Raw genomic sequence first — 25353 nt, 5'->3', positions numbered from 1 at the left:
GGCTTTCATTCATTTAAACTTAACACCCACACATTAACATAAATGATAGAAACCAAGCAATGACATTGCATATGAGTTTTATTCATGGTTTGTGTTTTTGCAAAATCTCATTTCATCTCGCACACACCCTTGGTGCTTAACACACAACACACAGTACCCAGCACCCATGACATGCGCGCTTTGTGTTTGTTGTTTTGCTAAAACACCCCCTTTTTTTGGAATGTTATTGTTATTTTTGTAATAACAACAAATGTCTTTGTGGGAAGTGGGCAAAAAAACGAAGTAAGATGTAGACAACACATGATTTTGTGTGAATACTCGTATATGCAAAATAAACAACAACAACATTTGTTTAGAAATGAGACCGGTAAACAGCAGTAGCCCAATAACACACAAGAGAGATGTAGTAAAGGGAAAACGAGAGAGAATTTGTTCTGTTATTAATATGTCACAAAGCTTGGTGTATTGAAGCGTTCTCATTTTAAGAGAGTACATCATGCTGCATAGTATTGGAAGCTTAAGAGTTACGCTTTCAGCTAAAAGCAGCAGAGTTTGCAAATTTCTATGTTACAGCTTGATGCAGCACTGAGTTATTTGTGTTGTTGCTTACATCTTTGTATTTGTTTAAATGGGGTGCTTTTCGTTTCATTGTTTCATGTAAATCTTCTTTTGTATTTGGTGTGTGTATGGTGATTTGCTAAACACCGTGACAGTCGTGTACAGAAGAGTTGTATAGCAAGATCTTAATAAGGCAAAAAATTAGTTTTAAAAAAAGAAATAAAATAAAATAAAATTAAATAAAAAAAAATAAAAAAATAGAATAAAATGAAATAAAATAAAATGGTGCAAAATAAAATAAAACTACTTTGTTGCTTTTAATTAAAAAAGGTCGAGTAAACTAATCTACATATAAAATAAAATCAAGTAAAATCAAATGAAATAAAATAAACAAAAGTAAACTAAAAATGAAAAATTTTTTGAGTTCTTCGAAAATAACTGTTAAAAATTTAATAAAAAATTTGTCAAAAATAATTTTAGAGGCAATTTCTAAAACTTTTAAAAATTCAGTTTTTATTGCAAGACGTACATAATATGATTTACAGATACATAAAAATTATTTAAAAATAAAAAGCTAATGGAAATTTTTATGAGAATTTGTGCTGTAAGAAATTTTTTTGAAAATTTCTAAATTGAAATTTTTTGGAAAATTTTCCTTTCAAAATTTTACAAAGTTTGATTTTTATTAAAATTTTGCGGGAATTTTTTGTTATAGAAAAGTTTTGGGGAAATTTTGATTTCAATCGGAATATCGTTTTAAATTTTTTGATTTTTGAATCCTTTTTAAAAGGAGAGATGTCATAAGAGAGATGTAGTAAATGAAATAATTTATCTAAAAATGTGAAAATCATCTCAAAAAGTAATTTTCTCAAAATTTTTCAAAAAAAGTGCCGCAGTGGCTGCCTCACTCTTAAACTGTATGTCTATGGAGCGGATACCTAGAATAGTCTCCAGTGCCCTACTACTACTACTAAATTTCCCATTAAAAAGATCAGGGGATATTTGTTTTGTTTTGAAATATTTTTCTCTCAGTGTATTTGATTAAACGCGAGGGTGTACTTTTGAAAATTATTTTTTTATACAAATTTGTCTAAGACATATTTTTCTGAAGATTCTTGGCTTTAGAATATTCAAAAATATTATTTACACTCTCAGTCTCAGTCTCTCTTGTAAGCTTTGCTTGTTTTTGACTCGTAACACTCTTCTACAACTCACTGTATTACAGTTGACATTTCCATTGTGAGCGTTACTTGTTTTTGTTGTTGTTTTTTACTCTGTTACTTTTGCTGCTCATACTGTGTCATGGTGGTGGCAGGCTCTGGTTGAGAAAGAGCTGTGCTTTGCTGCTAGTCATATACACACTAAGTATACTATCATCCATCCATTCATACAAGAAGAAGAAGAGCAGCAGAGAACCTTCTTGAGTTGTGTGTTTTTTGCTGTTGCTGCTGCTGCTGGGAAATTTTTGCAACAGAAAAGCCAGTGTCATAATCGGCAATCAGTTTCGGAACATTTTCAGTGTAGAACACATCATACATAAAATAATAAAAAAGAACAAAAAATAAAATCATTTAAACAAAAAACGAAATAAAACAAAAAAAAATAAAATATTAAAAATAAAAAACAAAAAATAACAACCGGTCTTCCTGTTGATTTTTTTATAAAAGAAAATTTTAACTCCATTACATTTAAAGTTCTAAAAATTTGTATCTATCAAAAGAAAAAAAAAATAAACACACTCTCTTCTCTAAATGTTTAGAAAAGCTTAAAGTGCTCAACTAAAATTTAAACTAAAATAAAGCTTATCTATCCCAAAACCTTTAAAATCCTCTCGAAATTTAAAAAAAATATATAAAGTTTAACAAATACTATTAATAATTATGTAATCTTTGTGTTCCATCTCGAAACTATGACTCCAAATGTCATCTCGATAATCTTTCGATTTCATAAAAAAAACAACAACAACAAAATCGTACACCTTTAAGTCATATCGATAAGGTATAACTTAAGAAAACAAATACAAGAGTATACATACATACGTACATATGCATGTACATGCCCAAATAGATACATGCTGCTTACATTTTTAATATCCCACCATGTGTGTATAAAAAAATAACAAATATCTCATTAGATTATCATATGTTTGTGCGTGTATATGCATCTCATCCTCATTTGACAATCTACTCTCTTTCTCTCGCTCACCGCTTTTTTGAAACATTTTGGCACTGTTGTCATTTGCCACAACTAAGTATCTGTAAAGGTAAGTTTTTGCCAAATACCCGTTATAATACTCTTTGCCTATACACATACAAACACACACACACAAACCTAGTTATTTCTCTTCTTAGTGGAAAGGAATGAAGGCTAGCCTTCAAAAAAGAAAACATTGAGAGAAATGCATAGGGAGATATTTTTTAGACAATTAAAAACAGAGATTAAACTTTGCAAATGTAGTAAAAAATTTTAAAAATTTAATAGAAAAATTTAAAATTCAAATTAAAAAGAAAAAGAAAACAAAAATATTAAAAGCCAAATTTTCAATAGAAAAAGTTTCTATAGAAAAAAAATTATGACAAAATTTTTTATAGAAAAAAATGTTGACACAATTTTCCATAGGAAAAAAATTTTTACAAAATTTTCTATAGAAAAAATTTTGACAAAATTTTCCATAGGAAAAAAAATTTTACAATATTTTCAATAAAATGTTGACAACATTTTCTATAGAAACAATTTTGACAAAATTTTCTATAGAAAAATTATTGACAAAATTTTCCATAGAAAAATTATTGACAAAATTTTTTATAGAAAAAATTTTGACAAAATTTTCTATAGAAAAAAATGTTGACAAAATTTTCCTTAGGAAAAAAAAAATTTACAAAATTTTCTATAAAAAAATTTTGAAAAATTTTCAATTTAAGGCAATTTTGAAAATATATTTTACAGAAAAAAACAAAGAAAAATGTATAAAAAATTATTTTTGTCAATAATTCTTATAAAAATAACATTAAGAAAATTTAATTTTGACTAAATCTCTTTAAAAATAAAATTTTGACAAAAATTCAGTACGAATAAAGTTTTTATAAATTTCCTATAAATTAATTTTATTTTTTTGTTAAAACGGTAAGAACAAATTTCTAAGAAAATGTTTGATAAAAATAAAATTTGAAAATTTCTGATTTCGGATGGGGAGCTATCTATAATTCCGTTTATGCAAATTTGCCCATGAACATTCCATTAGGGACCAGGGGCAAACTTATTATAAATCAAGTGTTAAGGGGGCACTCCTCCCTTCATACACTTCCTAGCGGGAAATATTTACCGACCATGGCAAAATTAAGTTAAAATAAGAGGTATTTGGAAGTAGAACAAAAATTGTATATCCACTTTGGGGCCAAGTATTTGGTAGACCACCCACCCCCAAAATCGTCCACCCCTTAAACAGTCTAGATCCCATACAAAGTGGTCCTTCGACTTGACAACTTGTTGGCCGATTGACCTGAAATTTTGCACGTAATGTTCTTTTATGACTTCCAACAATCGTGGCATGTATGGTACGAATTGGCCTATAACCTAATATGGTTCGAATAGGTCTATAATATGATATAGCTCCCATATAAACCGAGCTCCCGATTTGTGATCTTGAGCCTTCGGATACGACCTCCAACGTCCGTTGTGAGATAGGTCCAAATCGCCTTATAATCTGATAAAGCTCCCATATAAACCTGAAAATTGGCACGTTACGTTCTGCTATAAATTCACAACACACTGATAAAGTTCCCATAAACACCTGATAAAGCTCCCCTATAAACCTGAAAATTGGCACGTTACATTTTGCTATAACTCCATAAAATAGCCATGCCAAGTATGGTCCAAATCGGTCTATAATCATCTGATTTGGCTGATATTTTGCGCGTAGTGTTCTCATACTACCTCAAACGTCCGTAGAAAGTGTGGCCCAAATCGGTCTATAATCTGATAGAGCTCCCATATAAACTGATCCTCAGATTTGACTTCTTGAACCTCTAGAGGGTTCAATTATTATCCGATTTGGCTGAAATTTTGCACGTTCCCATTTGCTATGATTTTTAATAGTCGTGCCAAGTATGGTTAAAATCAGATTATAACTTGATATAGCTCTCATATGATCCGATCCTTAGATTTGACTTTTTGAGCCTCTAGAGGGCGCAATTTTCATTTGATTTTGGCTGAATTTTCACATGTAGTGCTTTGCTATAACTTCCAACAGTCATGCCTAGTATGGTCCAAATCGGTCCATAATCTGATATAGCTCCCATGTAAACCTATTCTCAGATTTGACTTCTTGAGACTCTCGAGGGCACAATTATTAACCCATTTGGCAAAATTTTGCACTTCACGTATTACTATAACTTCCAACAGGCGAGTTAAGTATGGCCCAAATCGGTTGAAAACCTGAGACCATATAAACCGAACTCCCAATTTGAGAACTACAGCCCATGAAAGCCTATTTTGTTATCCGATTTGGCTGAAATTTTGCACTTAGTGTTCTGCTACGACCTCTAACTTCCGTAGAAAGTATAGTCTTAACCGGTCTATAACCAGATATAGCTCCCAAGTAAACCGATCCTCAGATTTGACTTCTTGAGCCTCTAGAAGGGGCAATTCTCAGCTAATTTGACTGAAATTTTGCATGTTGTTCTTAGCTATAACTTTTGAAAGTCGTACCAAGTGTGGTCGAAATCGTTTAATAATCTGATGTAGCTGCCATATAAACCGATCTCCGTTTTGACTTCATGAGCCTCTAGAGGGCGCAATAACTATCCGATATGGCTGAAATTTTGCTCTTTGCGTTTTGTCGTGACTTCCAATAGCTATGTCACGTATGGTCCAAATCGGTCTATAACCTGATATAGCTTCTATATAAACCGATCCTCAGATTTGACTTCTTGAGCCTCTAGAGGGCGTTGGTTTCATCTGATTTGGCTCAAATTTCGCATGTAGTGTTATGCTATAACTTTTAACAGTCGTTCCAAGTATGGTCGAAATCGGTTGATAATCTGATCTATAGCTGTCATATAAACCGATCTCCCGTTTTGACTTCTTCAGCCTCTAGAGGACGCTTTTATTATCCAATTTGGCTGACATTTTGCATGTAGTGTTCCGCCATAACTTTTAACAGTCGCATCGAATATAGTCGAAATCGGTTAATAATCGGATATAGCTGCCATATAAACCTTTCTCCGATCTTTGACTTCTTGAGCCTCTGGAGGGTGTAATTTCTATCCGATATGGCTGAAATTTTGCACTTTACGTTTTGCTATAACTTCCAACAGCCATGTCGAGTATGGTCTAAATCGGTCTATAACCTGATATAGCTCCCATATAAACCCATCCTCAGATTAGACTTCTTGAGCCTCTAGAGGGCGCAAATTGCATCTGATATGGCATAATGTTGTGTTATGCTATAACTTTTTACAGTCTTGCCAAGTATGGTCGAAATCTGGTAAAAATCTTATAAAGTTGCCATATAAATCGAACTCCCGATTTGAAATCATGAGCTCCTGGAAGCCGTTGTTGTTGTTCAACTTGGCTGATATTCTGCATGTAGTGTTCTGACACGACCTCCAACGTCCGTTGTAAGTATGGTCCAAATCGGCCTATAACCTAATATAGCTCCCATATTAACCCATCTGTCGATTTGAGATCTTGAGCCCCTAGAATCCGTAATTGTTGTCCGATTTGCTTGAAATTTCCCCCCAAAAGTTTTGATACTATGTTCATGGTGATTGGTTATTAAGATTCATTCTGGCTGAACTTCATACTTGTTCATACTTGTTTATTGTGGTAACAATTCTTTTCCGTGTATGTTGTGTGTCTATGAATTTTCTAGAGATTTCCCTATGAATTTTCTTTTCATTGCACATTTGTATTCAATGCTCTTCAAATGGCCTCAATGGAATTCCAATAGCAATCTTCAATAATTGGATTATCACAATATCCTTCATACGTTCATTCACCGGTTCTAGTTGAGGGTTATAACCAACATTTTAGTTAAGTACTTACGAACAAGTTAAAAATACACATTTGGAATGTGCCTTACTATTGTAGCATATTTTTAGGGGGACAGTCATTTCCTATGACATCTGCAAAGCAGATAATGACATTTCTTTAAGTTAAGTAAATACCATTAAATGGAAAATCAGATTAATGACAATTTTTTGCTTGTAGGGATTTATTGCAGCATAAACTTGACTACATAACGAAAAACTTGCTGGTTGGTTAGGAATCATTATCATATAACAAAAAATACTAAATATATAACACATTTCCTTATGCCACAATACAAAATTTATTTAACAATGTAGCAAAATTAGTTTTACATTGGCATGTTGTAACCGCTCAAAGTTTGTTATAACAACTTTTGTATATTGAGTTAAAGTTTCATAGTCTTTATTGCCATTATTTTCTGGCTGTGAGAGTTTTGCCTTTTATTACCTTCTCCAAAAAATTACCTAATCAAAAATATCTTTCGCCAATTGGCACTCAATGAGTTTGCTCACACCCTTATCCCCAAAATATCTGTCAATATCCCGGAGCACGTGTATGTGCTTCAGAATAGAATATTTATGTCCTTTATAGAATAACAACATTAAAACAAATGTAACTTCTCCGAAAATGGCGACTTTTTTGGTTTTGTTCTACGAATACAAAACACTTCATCATTTGATTGTCATAGATTCGAAATCCTATACCCATTCGAGTGAAACATACAAAAACCAACTACAATCATCATGTAAAAATAAAACAGCAACTGAAACAAAGTCGCAAAACAAGCGCCCAGCTAACTTTTCCTATGGAATGACAACAATTGACCATGTGATGGGGTAGCTGTAGTGATGGCTATGATGATGATGATGATGGCGATGATGTGACAACAGTTGTTCATAATGCCTGTAGTTGTTGCTACTCTTACCCCTGCTTGCCTTCAGGTTCACTTATTTAGTTTTGAGTTGTCGTTGTTGTTGTTGCTACTGTTGATATGACAACACTAAGTTAATTTTAGAAACATTTGATATTTGTTTTTAGTCTCTTTCTCTAGTACATTGGCATTTAGTTGCGTGAAACATACAAAATAAAACAAAAAAACAAAACATTGTGTGACAACAACTAGTGATGACAATGACTGCCTCTGGATGTATGGATTTAGTATATCTCATCCCATCCATGAGAATGAGCATGATATTTTGTTTTCTCCAGCACCGGAAAAGTGCCCCAGCCAGCAGCAGCAAAACAATTGTGGGCGTTTTGAGGGTGCTTTCGCTGATGATGATTCACCTTGTTTTCGTTTTTGAAAACTATTTTCATATATTTCCATAACATACGACTACTCATAGGATAGGATAGGACGACATAGGATATTGAGTCCATAAAAGTCGTATTTTTCATCCGATTTTGATGAAATTTGAAAAAGTCCCATCAAAATTCACTGTTGCAAATTTCATCAAAATCGGATTAAAAATGCTCCTTTCATAGGCTCAGAGTCTATATGGCAGCTATATCCAATTATGGCCCTATCTGGACGATATTCAACACAAAGGTGTAGAGGTACCAAACCTCACTTTTTCAAATTTCATCAAAATCGGATGAAAAATACGACTTTTATGGACTCAATACCGGGAGATCGGTCTATATCGCAGCTATATTCAAATATGATCCAATCTAAACCATATTTAACAAGACTGGGTAGGGTCTACCAAAACTAACTGTGCCAAATTGAATCGAAATCGGATAAAAAATGTTCCTCTTGTGAGCTCAATACCCTATACCGGAAGATCGGTCTTTATGGATGCTATATCCAAATAGGGTCCGATCTGGACCACATTCAAAAAAATTGTGCCAATGTGCCAAATTTCATCGAAATCGGATGAAAAATGTCCATTTATATTTTCGGGAGATCGGTCTTTACGACAGCTATATCCAAATAGATCCGATCTGGATCACATTTGTTGGGAATGGGTAGGGGTCTACCACAACTCACTGTGTAAATTTTCACCGTAAATCGGGTATTAAATGGATCTTTTATGGCCTTAATACCCTATATCGGGAGATCGGGGGGTCTGTTAATAGGGCAGCTATATCAAAATATGGTGCGATCTGGACCACACTTCACAGAAATGGGTAGAGGTCTACCAGAACTTACTGTGCCAAATTTCATCGAAATCGGATTTATTTTCTCGAGACTTTTAAGTCTGGAGATCGCTCTATATAGCGGCTATATATAACAAAATTCCGATTTTATGAGATCAGAGGGTCAGGTTCATATACAAACAATACAAAATTCTCAATAATTGTTTGGAAATTGTTTTTATACCCAAGATATCTGCAAAATCATAAATACCCAGCTTTCGGGTATATATAGGTAAATATCCGGGTATTTGCCCAATTTACCGGGTAAATACCTTTTGGGTATTTACCCATCGGTCAACTCTAGATATGGACCGATTTTGATCATTCTGAGCAGAGTTATTGAAAGGCATAAAAGAAGTTATTGTGCAGATAAATTGGTTGAGATTTACGCCCTCTAGGGGATCAAGAATTTAATTTAAAAAACGTTTGTAGCGCTCTTATTGAAACCCCAGATATATACTTAATGGAGTCGCATATCAATATTTCGAGGTGTTACTAACGGAATGGCAAGAATAGCATATCACAATCTATGGTAGTGGGTATAAAAAGGTCTTCGTATTCTATTTCCAGTTTACCATAAAGCAGGCCAAGAAGCCTAGAATTTTTCTCCTTTGCAAAGTTCCATCCCAGTCAACGCCTACCATTTCCCCCAAAGTACATCGAACTTTGTTGCAAATCCATCACATTTGCCTTTTTTGTCCATACATGATACATTTAACACAAAAACTGGCATTTTCATGACACTTAACTTTACAGTCGCTCTGCTTTCACATCCACTTTGAGTTCAGGTCATGATGAAATTTTGGATTGTACGCAATTAACGCTTTTAATGAAATGAATTAATGCCGCCATTTAATGACCAGGTTGAGACACGTACACGTAAACGAAGATAATCTATCACAGCCAGTTGGTATATGGGGAATTCATGCTAAGAATACAATGAAATTTATGATGACAATAGCAAAGATATTTTCGCATGACTTTAATAAATATAATTTGCGAAAAGGGGGATATGGAAACCGTAGTTTTAGTACTACACGGGTAATTGACCAACAGCTGTAAAATTGAGGTGAACTACTGCCAGAGAATTCTATATGGGGGCGAAGAGTAGTTATATGACCTATGCAAAACTTGCAGATATCTACAGCAAAATGTTTCATTTATTTTTATAATATTTTTGATATATTTTAAAGTTTATGCAAATCTAAATTTGCCCATGAATATTCCATTTAGGGACAGCGGAGATATTTCTCTTATATCAATGAGTGCTGACCGATATGAAGCTCAATGATTTCTGGACTTCATAAATATCATGCTCTTTTCATTTCATTCTGGCCTAATACGAGTACACTTCCCACACATAAAATGCTCTTTTTTATAGATTCTTTAAAAATTCTTAAATTATTCCTTCATTCCTTAATTTTCTCTAAAATCCTCCAAAAGACCTTTAACATTAAAGCTCTTAAGTCACCAATACCAATATAAGGTGCCATAGTACCATCCCGCCCTACTCACCACTTAAAAATGGTGAAAAATTCACTCATGTGTAACATTAACTACACAAGGGCGTTGCTATATAAAAACAAAATAACTTTAATGCCCGTGTTCACAGTCGTGGAAAATCACATAACAAAAGCAAGCAGACGTAGGGAGATTTGAAGGATATGAATATAAGTTGAACAGCATCCCACCCAACAATAACACCTACAACAACAAACAGTTATAAACTCCCCCACACGCCTTTTGAACTTTACACACAGAGGTGGTGAAATAACAACAACAAAGAAGAGAAAAAAGTGTCATGTCGTTCTCCCTCTGGATATACTCGTAGATGAACGAAGTGCATGTACGAATACACATATTCATATACAGTGGCATATTTCTCAATGAATGTCATTGTCACATAAATGGGATAAAAAGAGCAGAAGGAAATATATGACAGCAAATGAAAGAGAGGGAGAGAGTGCGAGCCGTAAAGAGATGTTATTAAAGCTAAAGTCCTTTACAGTGAATGATGGTTTCTTAGCATGGGAATGAGGTTTATATATAAGGAGAATTTCGGAGATTGTGAGAATAAGAAAAAAGGAGAATTGGAAATTTTGAATGTAATGAGAGCTGTTTGAAACCAAAGTTTAAGAGATTTTTTTAAAGATTCTCAATGTAGCCTGAGATGAGCTAAAGTTTGAGTTTCAATCTGTGAGGCTTGGTATAGCTCTAGAAAGTGAGAGTTATTAATTGATAATTTCCAAGAGGATGGGAATAATACACGTTAAAAATTTTTGCAACAAATGCAAAGTTAAATACAACCAAAATAATATGCAATAAAATAATTTTAAACAAAATAAAATAAAATAAAATAAAATAAAATAAAATAAAATAAAATAAAATAAAATAAAATAAAATAAAATATAATAAAATAAAATAAAATAAAATAAAATAAAATAAAATAAAATAAAATAAAATAAAATAAAATAAAATAAAATAAAATAAAATAAAATAAAATAAAATAAAATAAAATAAAATAAAATAAAGTAAAATAAAATAAAACAAAATAAAATAAAAAATAAATAAAAAAAAAATTAAAATAACATAAAATAAAATAAAAAATAAATTTAAAAAAATAAAATAAACATAAAATAAAATAAAAAACAAAATGAAATAAAACAAAATAAAATAAAATAAAATAAATTAAAATAAAATAAAATAAAATAAAATAAAATAAAATAAAATAAAATAAAATAAAATAAAATAAAACCAAATATAATAAAACAAAAAAAAAAATAAACATAAAAATAAAAAAAAAATAAAAAAGAAAATGAAATAAAACCAAATAAAATAAAATAAAATAAATTAAAATGAAATGAATTGGAATGAAATGAATTGAAATGAAACGAAATGAAATGAGAAGAAATAAAATAAAATAAAATAAACTAAAATAAAATTAAAAAATAAAATAAAATAAATAGTATTAAAACGACAAAACTAAAAAATAATAAAAAATATAATTATTCAGAAAAATAAAGCAAAAAAAACGTTTATAAAGTCAATAAAGCGACCACTATAAAAATACAAATTTTATCACTAATTTCATCTTTTCTTATACTTACCAAAGATTGTGAATAATTTTGTATATAGTTTTGTTTATGTAAATAATTTTTGTATTGTCTTATAAATCACTTTTCTAAAATATCCCACAAAATTGTTCTGTTCTGCTTGCCTTTGTGTCATGTCTAACCTTTTGTTTTCTATTTTTTAACTTTTAGATTAGCACCTTATTCTTCTCGGCCATTAACTGAAGATGTCAAACATAGATTTTCAAGGTAAGTTTGAAAATTTTTTCTGGACCTTTTGTATGTTTCAAATTTTATGTTTAATATTATAGTAGTAATTTAAGTGTACCATTAATATCACCATAATTTACGAAGTAAAAACAAGAAAAGTCAATGCAAGATTTTAATTTTTGATTAAAAATGCATATATGCATGTGTAAACACAGAATTTTATAGGTTATGCAATAAAGAACAGACCTGTGGAAAAATACCTACAAATAGCTCAATGAAATGCATCAACCAATGATGTGGTTGAAAAAGAGCTTGATTAAAATTCACCCATATGCGAAAATTGCTCTTAGAATCAGAAATATTAGAAAAAAGCAGACAACAATAACAAAATACTTGTGAACATTTTTGATTGTTGTACATCTTTGCAATTTGCAAGAAAATGCAAAGCATTACTGTCATTGCCTAATAAAAAAAACAGCAATCGTTCGTTTTCTGTATTGTTGATCTTCTTTATCATAGCTCTTTGCCTATGTGCGTTCAAGTTGGAAACATGTAATCTTTTAATGGCATAACAATCTGATGAGGCCCTTGACAAGGCCGAAATTGCGATCGTTGTAGCCTGCCCTACACATTCAAGCACACCACATTGTCGAGACTCTTTAAATGGTTTTTGTTGTTTTGTTTTTCTATTCGAAATGGATACAAGAACGAAACACATTGGTCTAAGCTGGAATCAAAAAATAGAATGAAAAAAAAAATTAAAATTTATTTTATTTTAAATATGTAAATTTTTTTTCTAAAAAAATGACGTAAAATTTCTTTATTAAAATATTTTTCTAGAAAGTCATTATGAATTTTTTTATTAAAAAAGTTCAAGATGGAAACATGTAATCTTTTAGTGTCATAACAATCTGATGAGGCCCCTGGCAAGGCCGAAATGGCGATCGTTATAGCCTGACCTACACATTCAAGCACACCACATTTTCTAGACTCTTTAAAGGGTTTTTGTTGTTTTGTTTTTTCTATTCGAAATAGAAACAAGAATGAAACACATTAGTCTATGCTGGAATCAAGTAACAAAATGAAAAAAAAAATTAATATTTCTTTTTTTTTAAATTTTGTATTTTTTTTTTAAAATGACATAAAATTTGTTTATTAAAAGTTTTGTAAACTATTTTTCTAGAAAGTCATTATGAATTTTTTTTAATAAAAAAATTCAAGATGTCCCGCAGGACCGTATAATGGTCAGGCAGTCTTAAACAGATCTAAGTACCTAGGTTCTCAATGTAGACCCCAGGCCCATTCTGTCCTCTAGCTTTGATCTATCCGTGTAACATGATCTTCCAGATGGCAATACCGGGGTTCCGTCAATCAAAGACTATGCCGATGGCAGCAGTGCCTTGCACTCGACTTCAAGGTTCAACTCAGGTATCCGGTCGGAAACCTCTTCCCTACCTTCCAGGTTTCCTATCGTCGCCTCGATTATACCGCGATGGTATGAGCTGCCCCCATTCTCAAGCCATTCTCCCATCACCTTAAGTCTCATAGCCGCAGTAGCTGCCTCACACTTAATCTGTATGTCAATGGGCCGGATATCTAGAATGGTCCCCAGTTCCCTAGTGGGCGAGGTCGTCATCGCTCCGCCTATGCCAAGAAACATGTTCTCTAAACCTGTTGTATGCTGCTTATGTTGCTCTTTTTCTCCATAGCAGTCCACCAAACTACTGAGGCGTAAGTAAGTATTGGTCTAATCACGCTCCTGTAGAGCCGGTGGGCTATTCTTGGATTCAGGCTCCATTTCGAGCCTACGTCCCGTCTACATAGTGCCCAACATCTGTGAGCCCCACGAAATGTGCTGAGAGTTCGCAACGCACCCCATTAGTACCTCGTTGCCTATCTGTTTTGCTTTCCTCACCAGCCTTTGCAGCTCCGACGTGGGTGGCGGTTTTGTATGTCTCACCCTGGTTTTGTCCCTGTCTCACCAATGTTGCAACCGACGTTGACAACTCTGGGGAAAATATATAATTAAAATTTTTATGACAAATAACGCAGGTCCTCGGCCGAGTACCAGTGTTAGCATAGAATAATTGGTAGTTGATATGGTTCAGTCCAGAAACTTCGTTCCGGGTCGTCCATGGCTTCTGAATTAAGGCAATATGAATCTTGCCCTTGTTGATTTTCTCCACCAGATCGTGTGTAGCAGTCTCGCTCCGGTGAAGGTTTATCTGGATACCTCAATCATTGGTCCTCCAGTAAATGGGCATCTTGGGATTAGGTGATGATCTCATCATCTGCTCCCTGTTCTTTAGACTGCATTGACTTTCCTTTCACTGATATCATCGTTTTAGGTTCTATGCCTAGTCTAGTCTTCCGACTTTTTATTAAGTCGGTAATGGTTCCATCGTCGGGTCCCTGTTCATTAGGCTTTATTGGGTTTCCATTCCCTGTACTGCCTGATGTTTCAATACTACGGCCCCCTGTTTGTTGGGCGGTTGAATCTCCTGCCACTGCACGGCCTGATGTCGCAGAATGAAAAATTCTGACTATCCTAGTCTCCCCAATCTTGAAAAAGACAGTCAAACTTTTCACGGAGACTTGATTAATGTCAACCACAAAGAGAGTTCCTTCCTCCTTCTCCTCCCTCCTTCTCCTCCCTGTGGAAGACCCACTTCTGTGCGACCAAACCTTCGTTTTGCTTGCCCAAAAATCCCAACATGCGTTCCGTCGCAAATTTACTGCCCCATTGATGAAGACCGTAGCCTTTGTAAGCTGGGGGATATCCATCTTTCTCACCAGGCCGAACTTTGCGCCCTCCCAGGGAGCGTAAATATCTCTGGCGAGCTGTTTGACGGTATCAATACATTCCGCCGACGCAAAACGCAGCGTAAAGATGTCCCCTCTAAACTCGCAGCTCATTATTTGTGTGGGTGAACCCTCTACAGAGTTCCCCATATGTTCAAAAATCCGATCGTTAACCAGATCCTCCACTTGGGACCGATGATCTGTTGGAATCCTACCGGATGCACAGCCGATATTGATGACTGCATAAGTCAGCTCATCTCTGTTGTGCTTCCTTGCCACTCCTCCGTAAGAGGGCGGCTCCTTACCATTCTTGGCGATCATCTTCCGCTTCCGTGATGGAGCTATTTTTCTTCTTCAGTATTTTAGCAGTGTTATGCTCTTCGTGAGGTGTGATTCTTTTGACAGCTTCCGTCGTAGTGCTGGGAATGTCAGTCCTATCCTTTCCAGCATCTTGCACTTTTGCCCGATTACGCTGCCGGTACATACTCCTCTGTCTCCTTCGTAGTGCACCGGATGGCTTTCTTGGTCTTCTTGTGAGCTGACCATTCTTAGCGACCATCTTCCCCTTCCGTGATGGCTGTGGCCTCATTTTGGAAGTCACAGTCCTCCATGAGGACTCAGGGGCCGTGTGCGCTTCCTTCGTTCCTATTCCGACTTTGTCTACCTACGCAGTACACTGTCTGGAGTCTCCATTGCGGGATGGCTGGCTTGGTTTTACCAGAGTACTTGAAAGCAGGGAGCTATTTTTCTTCTTCAGTATTTTAGCAGTGTTATGCTCTTCGTGAGGTGTGATTCTTGGAATGTCAGTTCTATCCCTTCCAGCATCCTGGACTTTTGCCCGATTACGCTGCCGGTACATACTCCTCTGTCTCCCTCGTAGTGCACCGGATGGCTTTTTTGGTCTGCTTGTGAGCTTAGCAAAGCCATCGCTCACTTCTGCTGTCATCCCCATGCCTCATCTCTTGATTCGGCTGCGATTACTGTTTCATTGACACAGTCGCTGTCTGAATGCGAGTCAGAACAGAACTGGTTTATGCGTCTCTTCCTCATTAACTAGTCTGACGACTAGTTGTGCGCTTGAAGCATTACTATCGACTACAGGTGCCATGGCACCCACACCTATAGGAGGGGAGGACAACATGCTGCGGTCTGACGCCACCACCGCAGATGTTGAGTATTTGGAGTCCATTTCTAGCCTGCTCCAAAAGGCTTTAAAACTTTTTTCGTAAGGTAGTACCTATTCCGAGATACGGATATATATTTATTTTTTCTTTGAGGAGCGAAATAAAAACACGTCCGCTTCACTCAACGGCTACATATAAAAAAAGTTAATAAATATTTTTTTCTTGATGTAAAATTTTGTAAATTTGTTTTAAATTTTAAATTTTATATTTTATTTTTTTAATTTTGTATTTTTTTTTTTAAAATGCGTAATTTTTTTTTTTTTAAAAATTCCTAAACATTTTTTTTAAAAATTCGTAAAATTTTTTTCAAACAATAATTCATAAAATTTTCATAAAACTCGTAATATTAAATACAAATATTTATATAAATATTTTTTTCTTGATGTACAATTTTGTAAATTTTTTTTAAATTTTATATTTTATTTTTTTAATTTTTTTTTTAAAAAATTCGTAAATTTTTTTTTTAAAAAATTCGTAAAATTTTTTTCAAACAATAATTCATAAATTTTTTTTAAAAAATTCGTAAAATTTTTTTAAAAAATTCGTAAAATTTTTTTAAAAAATTCGTAAATTTTTTTGTAAATTCGTAATTTCTTTTTCTACAAAATTTTATAGTTTTTTTCTGATATTGCCATACAAATTTTTTTTGTTGTTTCATTTTATTGTAGGACTTCTTTGTCCATTTTTTTTAATATTGTAATGTGTTTTCCTTAAAATTTTGCTAAATTTTTTGACCAAAAAAATTTTATAATTTTTATACCCTCCACCATATAAACCGATCTTGGGTCTTGACTTTTTGAGCCCCTAAAATGCGCAATTCTTATCCGATTGGAATGAAATTTTGCACGACGTGTTTCGATATGACTTCCAACAAGTGTGCTAAGTATGGTTCAAATCGGTCCATAACCTGATATAGCTGCCATGTAAACCGATCTTGGGTCTTGACTTCTTGAGCCCCTAAAAGGCGCAATTCTTATCCGATTGGAATGAAATTTTGCACTTCGTGTTTTGTTATGACATCCAACAACTTTACTAAGTATGGTTCAAATTGGTCAATAACCTGATACAGCTGCCATATAAACCGATCTTGGGTCTTGACTTCTTGAGCCTCTAGAGGGCGCAATTCTTATCGGATTGGAATGAAATTTTTCACTTCGTGTTTTGTTATAACATCCAACAACTGTACTAAGTATGGTTCAAATTGGTCAATAACCTCATATAGCTGCCATTTAAACCGATCTTGGGTCTTGACTTCTTGAGTCTCTAGAGGGCGCAATTCTTATCCGATTGGAATGAAATTTTGCACTTCGAGTTTTTTTAGGACATCCAACAACTGTGCCAAGTATGGTTTAAATCGGTTTATAACCTGATACAGATGCCCTATAAACCGATCTTGGGTCTTGACTTCTTGAGCCTCTAGAGGGCTCAATTCTTATCCGATTGGAATGAAATTTTGCACTTCGTGTTTTGTTATGATGTACAACAACTTTGTCAAGTATGGTTCAAATCGGTCAATAACCTGATACAGATGCCCTATAAACCGATCTTGGGTCTTGACTTCTTGGGCCTCTAGGGGGCACAATTCTTATCCGATTGGAATGAAATTTTGCACGACATGTTTCGCTACGACTTCCAACAACTGTACTAAGTATGGTTCAAATCGGTCCATAACCTAATATAGCTGCCATATAAACCGATCTGGGATCTTGACTTCTTGAGCCTCTAGAGGTCGCAATTCTTATCCGATTGGAATGAAATTTTGTACGTCGGTTCCTCTCATGACCTTCTACATACGTGTTCATTATGGTCTGAATTGGTCTATAGCCTCATACAGCTCCCATACAAATCGATCTCTCTATTTTACCTCTTGAGCCCCCAAAGGGCGCAATTCTTATTCGAATTTAATTGTGGTCCGAACGGCACCATATCTTGATATCGCTCTAACAGCAGAGCAAATTTTTCTTATATCCTTTTTTGCCTAAGAAGAGATGCCGGGAAACGAACTCGACAAATGCGATCCATGGTGGAGGATATATAAGATTCGGCCCGGCCGAACTTAGCACGCTTTTACTTGTTTTTTCTTAAAAATAATATCAACATTTTATTTCTATAGTAAATTTTGATGACATTGTTTTCTAAGAAAAAATTGTATTGCCTTGAAAATGCATGGTTATAATGACAACCTTGGCCTTCAATAATTTTTGTGCCATAAAATACCCCAACAAACATTTTTTACAATGCCTTCTTTATTTTTGATATCTCTCTCTCTTCTGCCCTCTAGAGAATTGTTGTAAAAACTGTATTATATTGACATTGAAATCCATATTAGTAATTAAGTTGAATTTCGTTTTTTTCATATATTTTTATTACTTCCGTCCTATATTGGCATTCTAATATTCCATGGGGATACTGTTCCATTCCCAGACTATTTACGTAAATGAAAAACGGGCCACCATCGTCATAATCATCATCATCGCCTCAGCCATCAAACGCCATAATCTATGCGGGAACTTCGCCACATCAGTCACGAGTATGTGTTGTTGTTAGTTTTTCTAAGGGAAATCTTGCAACAACATTGGTTTTTTTTCTTCTAAATTTTTGTTGGTGTTGTTATTATTGGCTTTCGAACTAAGGCCGTAAATATTGATAATGGTGCTAACTAAAATTTATCGCAATAAATAAACAATTAAGCAGTTTTTGTAAAATTTAGGGGCGTTGACTTTGAAACAAAAACTGAAAACACGAAACACACAAACAAAACAAATTACACACTTAAATAATGGCAACAACAAAAAACATACAAAGGTTTTGTTTTTTGTTTCTACTACTACCATTTTTGTTGTTGCAAAATCACATTTAACTACACACGTAGTTTATCTAGACAATTTGCCATAATCTTATAAATAGACATTATTGCATGTGTTTAAAAAGAGTGTGTCTGGTGCGGGGGGAAAGGGGTTGTAAAGTGAGGAAGTGGCATTACTTTAACGCTATTTTAGTTTTTTTTTGTGCATTCATTAAAAGCGCTATTAAACTGTGTTAAATGGCGTTGGTGCAGACGATGTAGAACAAATTATGTCACCTTTGGCGGTGGATGACTAACAATGAGAAAAAGACAACAGAAACAACAAACAGGGAAACGAAAAGAGTTTGGTTTGTGTCTATGGCTTTGATATTGAACTTTTTCGGGGAACACCTTGCAGAATTAAATGTTATTTTGGAAAGCTGTTGCCAACACTGTTAGACAAAATATAAAAAAAACAGTATTGCAAAATGAAATGACCAATATTTTTTTAAATTTTTTTTAATTTTTTTTTTTTTTAAATTTGGCAATATCGTTTTTATACTCTCCACCATAGGATGGGGGTATACTAATTTAGTCATTCTGTTTGTTACTACTCGAAATATTCGTCTGAAGCCCTAAAAGTATATATATTCTTGATAGTCATGACATTTTATGTCGATCTAGCCATGTCCGTCCGTCTTACCGTCCGTCCGTCTGTCTGACGAAAGCACGCTAACTTCCGAAGGAGTAAAGCTAGCCGCCTGAAATTTTGCACAAATACTTCTTTTTAGTGTAGGTAGGTTGGGAATGTAAATGGGTCATATCGGTCCATGTTTTGATACAGCTGCCATATAAACCGATCTTGGGTCTTGACTTCTTGAGCCACTAGAGGGCGCAATTCTTATCCGATTGGAATGAAATTTTGCACGAAGTGTTTTGTTATGATATCCAATAAACTGTGCCAAGTATGGTTTAAATCGGCCCATAACCTGATATAGCTGCCATATAAACCGATCTTGGGTCTTGACTTTTTGAGCCTCTAGAGGGCGCAATTCTCATCCGATTGGAATGAAATTTTGCACTTCGTGTTTTGTAATGATATCCAATAAACTGTGGCAAGTATGGTTCAAATCGGCCCATAACCTGATATAGCTGCCATATAAACCAATCTTGGGTCTTGAGCCACTAGAGGGCGCAATTCTTATCCGATTTGGCTGAAATTTTGCATGACGTATTTTATTATGACTTTCAACAACTGTGCTAAGTATGGTCTTAATCGATTCATAACCTGATATAGCTATCATAAAACCCGATCTTGGGTCTTTACTTCTTGAACCACTAGAGGGCGCAATTCCTATCCGATTTGGCTGAAATTTTGCACGACGTATTTTATTATGACTTTCAACAACTGTGCTAAGTATGGTCTTAATCGATTCATAACCTGATATAGCTGTCATATATACCGATCTTGGATCTTGACTTCTTGAGCCTGTAGAAGGCGTAATTATTATCCAATTTGGCTGAAATTTGGAATAACGGCTTTTCCCATAATCTTCAACTTACGTTTTAAATATGGTCCGAATCGGTCTATAGCCTGTCCGATTTGGCTGAAATTGAGCATGTGGTTTTCCGTTGTGATTCCCAACAACTGTGCCAAATACGGTCCGAATCGGTCTATAACCTGATAAAGCTCCCATATAAACCGATCTCCCGATTTGACTTCTTGAGCCCTTACAAGCCTCAAATACCTACCAAATACCTTTTATTGAACCCCATGTCTTGAGGTGTACGGGGCCTCCTATCGCTTGAACTTATTTTTTATACCATATTTGTAATCTACTTCCGAATACCTTTTTTATTTGAGTTCCATATTACCATGATCGTCCTATATGTCCATTTTGGACGGTTTGGTTCTGAGGCAGCCCCCTAGGTAACTACATCCAAGGCCCCTCAGACACCAAGGAATACATTTTTATGTCAGATTTGTACTATACTTTTAAATACCTTTCGTTTGATACCCATATTGCCAAAAGCGGTAAAAGTGTCCTGTTGGTTGGTATTTTTGGGGGTTGGGAACCCCCCGACACTTTGGGTGACATTTTTATGCCAAGTTAGTACTCTACTCTTAAATATCTATCATTTGATATCCATATTGTCCCAATCGGTAAACATGTCCGTTCGGGTGGGTTTTGGGGTGGGGCGTACCCCCCCGGTTATTTGACCCCAAAATTTTGTACCAATCTCGTGGTTTTGGGGTACCATAAGGTGGCATCCGAGATCTAGCGTTTTTGAAAATTGTGGTAAGGGGAAGGGTCCGCCCCCCTTTGGATATCGACAAATGTAGTACCCTATTTTCAACGGGGTCTCAAACCCTACCATCTGTGAAAATTTCAAGCAAATCGATTTAGCCGTTTTTGAGCCTGTACGGAACAGACTAACAAACATACAAAGCGCAACAAACAGCGTGATTTTTCGAATATATTCCAGCTCGAGATCATATTCAATGTTTTCTATTCAAAGAATAGCATAACAAAGAACTTATAAAAGTTGATTTTGACTTCCCTCTAGAGGGCGCAATTAGTATCCGAATTGGCTGAAATCTTACACATGGTGTTTTGTGAGCACTTCCAATAATTATGCCAAGTATGGTTCAAATCGGTCTGTAACTCGATATAGCTGCCATGTAAACCGATCTCCCGTCTATACTTCTTGAGCCTCTAGAGGGCGCAATTTTTATCCTATTTGACTGAAAGTGTGCACATGGTGTTTTGTTATGACTCCCTATAACTGTGCCGAGTATGGCTCAAATCGTTTGATAACCTGAAATACCTCCCTTACGAACCGATCTCCCGACTATATTTCTTTGGCCTCTAGAGGGCGCAATTCTTACCCGATTTGGCTGAAATTTTGTACGCGGTGTTTTGTTATGATTCCCAATAACTGTGTCAAATTCACATGGTTTTTTGTTATGACTCCCAACAAATATGGCAAATATGGTCAAAATCGGTCTTTAACGCGATATAGCTGCCATATAAACCGATCTCCCGATTTTATTTCTTGAGCCCCTAGAGGGCGCAATTTTTATACGATTTGTCTGAAATTTTGTACATGATGGTTTGTTATGACTCCCAACAACTTTGACAGGTGTGGTCCAAATTTGTTCATTATCTGATATATTGTAGCTCCCATACAAACCGATATCGCGACTACATTCCTTGAGCCTCTAGAGGGGGAATTCTTATCCGATTTGGCTGAAATTTTGCATATGGTGTTTCGTTATGACTTCCAACTACTGTGACAATTGTGGTCCAAATTGGTCCATTACCTGATATAGCTCCTATATAAACCGATATCGCGACTATGCTCCTTGATCGTCAAGAGGGCGCAATTCTTATCCGATTTGGCTGAAATTTTGCATATGGTGTTTTGTTATGACTCCCAACACTGTGCCAGGTATGGTTCGGTTCAAAATCTGATATAGCCGCCATATAAACCCATCTTTTATACATACTTTTTGAACCTCTAGGGGGCGCAATTTGGCCGATTTGGCTGAAACTTTGTATGCGGTGTTTTGTTATGACTCTCAACTACTGCGCCAAGTATGGTTCAAATCGGTCGATCACCTGATATAGCTCCCATATAAACTGATCGGCCGACTTGACGTCTAGAGCCTATAGAGGGCGTAGTTATTACGTGTTCTGACTGAAATTTTATTCGTGGTGTTTTTTTTTTTGCTCCCAAGAATTTTTCCAAGTATGGTCCAAATCGGTCCATTACCCGATATAGCTCCTATGCAAATCGATTTCCTCAATATACATCAAGAGCCTCTAGAGGTCGCAATTATTGACTTCTTCAGTGTCTAGAGGATGCGACAATTATCCGATTTGCCTTAAATTTTAAACGTGGTAGTTTTTATGACTTCTAATAGGCAGGACAAGTACGGTACATAATGGCCAAAACTTGATGCATCTCCTGACTATGTAACATTTTACCTATTACGTGATGAACCATAATTCTGCCACCAAGACCACTTTATAGCCAGGCAGCCGGAAACAGAACTCGGTTTCTGAGGCTTCAGTGTAAACGAACAGACCTATACTTCTCCTTAAGCTTTTAGCCATTCTTGTAGTTTAAACCACCAGATGGCAATACCAGAGTTTTGTCAAACCAAGACTGCTCCACCGGCAGCAGTGTCCCACACTCAACCTCAAATACTCCCTCAGCCATTCGATCGAAAACGTTTTCTTATACAGAAAAGTTGGCTAATCTCGCCTCGATTATCCTGCGATGGTATGACCTACTCCTATCCCATCTTCCATGGTCGTTGTCCCATTGGCGCAGTGACTGCCTCATACTTTAGCTGTATGTTATGTTATATGTCGGTCATCTAGACATGCATGATGTCGAGCAGCATTCGATGGCTTTCTAGCTTTTGATCATGGTGTTCATTTAAGTAGAAAACAAGTAAAAGCGTGCTAAGTTCGGCCGGGCCGAATCTTATATACCCTCCACCATGGATCGCATTTGTCGAGTTCTTTTCCCGGCATCTCTTCTTAGGCAAAAAAAGATATAAGAAAAGAGTTGCTCTGCTATTAAAACGATATCAAGATATGGTCCGGTTCGGACCAAAATTAAATTATATGTTGGAGACCTGTGTAAAATGCGAGCCAATTCGTATAAGAATTGCGCCCATTGGGGCTCACGAAGTAAAATAGAGAGAACGATTTATATGGGATCTGTATCGGGCTATAGACCGATTCAGACCATAATAAACACGTTTGTTGATGGTCATGAGAGGATCCGTCGTACAAAATTTCAGGCATATCGGATAATAATTGCGACCTCTAGGGGTCAAGAAGTCAAGATCCCAGATCGGTTTATATGGCAGCTATATCAGGTTATGAACCGATTTGAACCTTATTTGACACAGTTGTTGGATATCATAACGAAATACTTCGTGCAAAAATTCATTCAAATCGGATAAGAATTGTGCCCTCTAGAGGCTCAAGAAGTCAAGACCCAAGATCGGTTTATATGGCAGCTATATCAGGTTATGGACCGATTTAAACCATACTTGGCACAGTTGTTGGGTATCATAACAAAACACGTCGTGCGAAATTCCATTCCATTCGGATAAGAATTGCGCCCTCTAGAGGCTCAAGAAGTCAAGATCCCAGATCGGTTTATATGGCAGCTATATCAGGTTATGAACCGATTTGAACCTTATTTGACACAGTTGTTGGATATCATAACGAAATACTTCGTGCAAAAATTCATTAAAATCGGATAAGAATTGCACACTCTAGAGGCTCAAGAAGTCAAGACCCAAGATCGGTTTATATGGCAGCTATATCAGGTTATGGACCGATTTGAACCATACTTGGCACAGTTGTTGGATATAATAGCAAAACACGTCGTGCAAAATTTCATTCTGATCGGATAAGAATTGCACACTCTAGAGGCTCAAGAAGTCAAGACCCAAGATCGGTTTATATGGCAGCTATATCAGGTTATGGACCGATTTGAACCATACTTGGCACAGTTGTTGGATATAATAGCAAAACATGTCGTGCAAAATTTCATCCCAATCGGATAAGAATTGCGCACTCTAGAGGCTCAAGAAGTCAAGACCCAAGATCGGTTTATATGGCAGCTATATCAGGTTATGGACCGATTTGAACCATACTTGGCACAGTTGTTGGATATAATAGCAAAACACGTCGTGCAAAATTTCATCCCAATCGGATAAGAATTGCGCACTCTAGAGGCTCAAGAAGTCAAGACCCAAGATCGGTTTATATGGCAGCTATATTAAAACATGGACCGATATGACCCATTTACAATACCAACCGACCTACACTAATAAGAAGTATTTGTGCAAAATTAAGCGGCTAGCTTTACTCCTTCGTAAGTTAGCGTGCTTTCGACAGACAGACGGACGGACGGACATGGCTAGATCGACATAAAATGTCACGACGATCAAGAATATATATACTTTATGGGGTCTCAGACGAATATTTCGAGTAGTTACAAACAGAATGACGAAATTAGTATACCCCCCATTTTATGGTGGGGGGTATAAAAACTTAGGCTTATAGGTCTGTACACCTTTGCTGCCTCATAATTTACCATGCCAGGTTTTCGAATGCACACATCCCTTGACTCCTGCTAGGCCTTCGGGGTATATGTGAGTTCTAGGCCTGATGTGAATATAGCACCCGAATTTACTGCAGACCTGTGTAATTATTTCCTTTGGCTCTTTGATAGTATTATACCGATATCTTATTTTATTTTATCTTTGAAAAAAATCCATTATACATTTGACCAGCCAAATATATACGCAAACCTTATCTTCCTTCACTAATGACTGTTGAATGTCAATAAAACACCTGCCTGTCATAATTTTATGGCAAAAAAAGTCGAATGGACTTCGGTTTCGCAGACACAAAAATGGTGTGATTTTTTTCGTTGCCTTATTTATCACCATTTCTCCAATAGAAGTAAGGCATCTTTAAACTTTTAAGTGTTCGGGCATAACAAAGTTTTAAAAATACTTTTAATTTCCTTAATTATT

General features: G+C 35.4%; 1 protein-coding gene across 2 annotated transcripts in view; it reads left to right on the top strand.

Annotated features, from left to right (window-relative positions):
- Nucleotides 1–25353, top strand: part of LOC106085140 (uncharacterized) — a 194788-nt gene that overhangs the window by 12746 nt on the left and 156689 nt on the right. For both annotated transcript variants that reach the window (XM_059368331.1, XM_059368330.1), the window contains exon 4: nt 11991–12047. In XM_059368331.1, coding sequence (XP_059224314.1) covers nt 11991–12047 — 57 coding nt within the window. The remainder of the gene's footprint in view (nt 1–11990; nt 12048–25353) is intronic.

The sequence above is a fragment of the Stomoxys calcitrans genome, chromosome 4, assembly GCF_963082655.1.
Source record: "Stomoxys calcitrans chromosome 4, idStoCalc2.1, whole genome shotgun sequence".
NCBI classification, from domain to species: Eukaryota; Metazoa; Arthropoda; class Insecta; order Diptera; family Muscidae; genus Stomoxys; species Stomoxys calcitrans.
The sequence above is the reverse complement of the archived record's forward strand: the minus strand, read 5'-3'. Positions and strand labels throughout refer to the sequence as shown.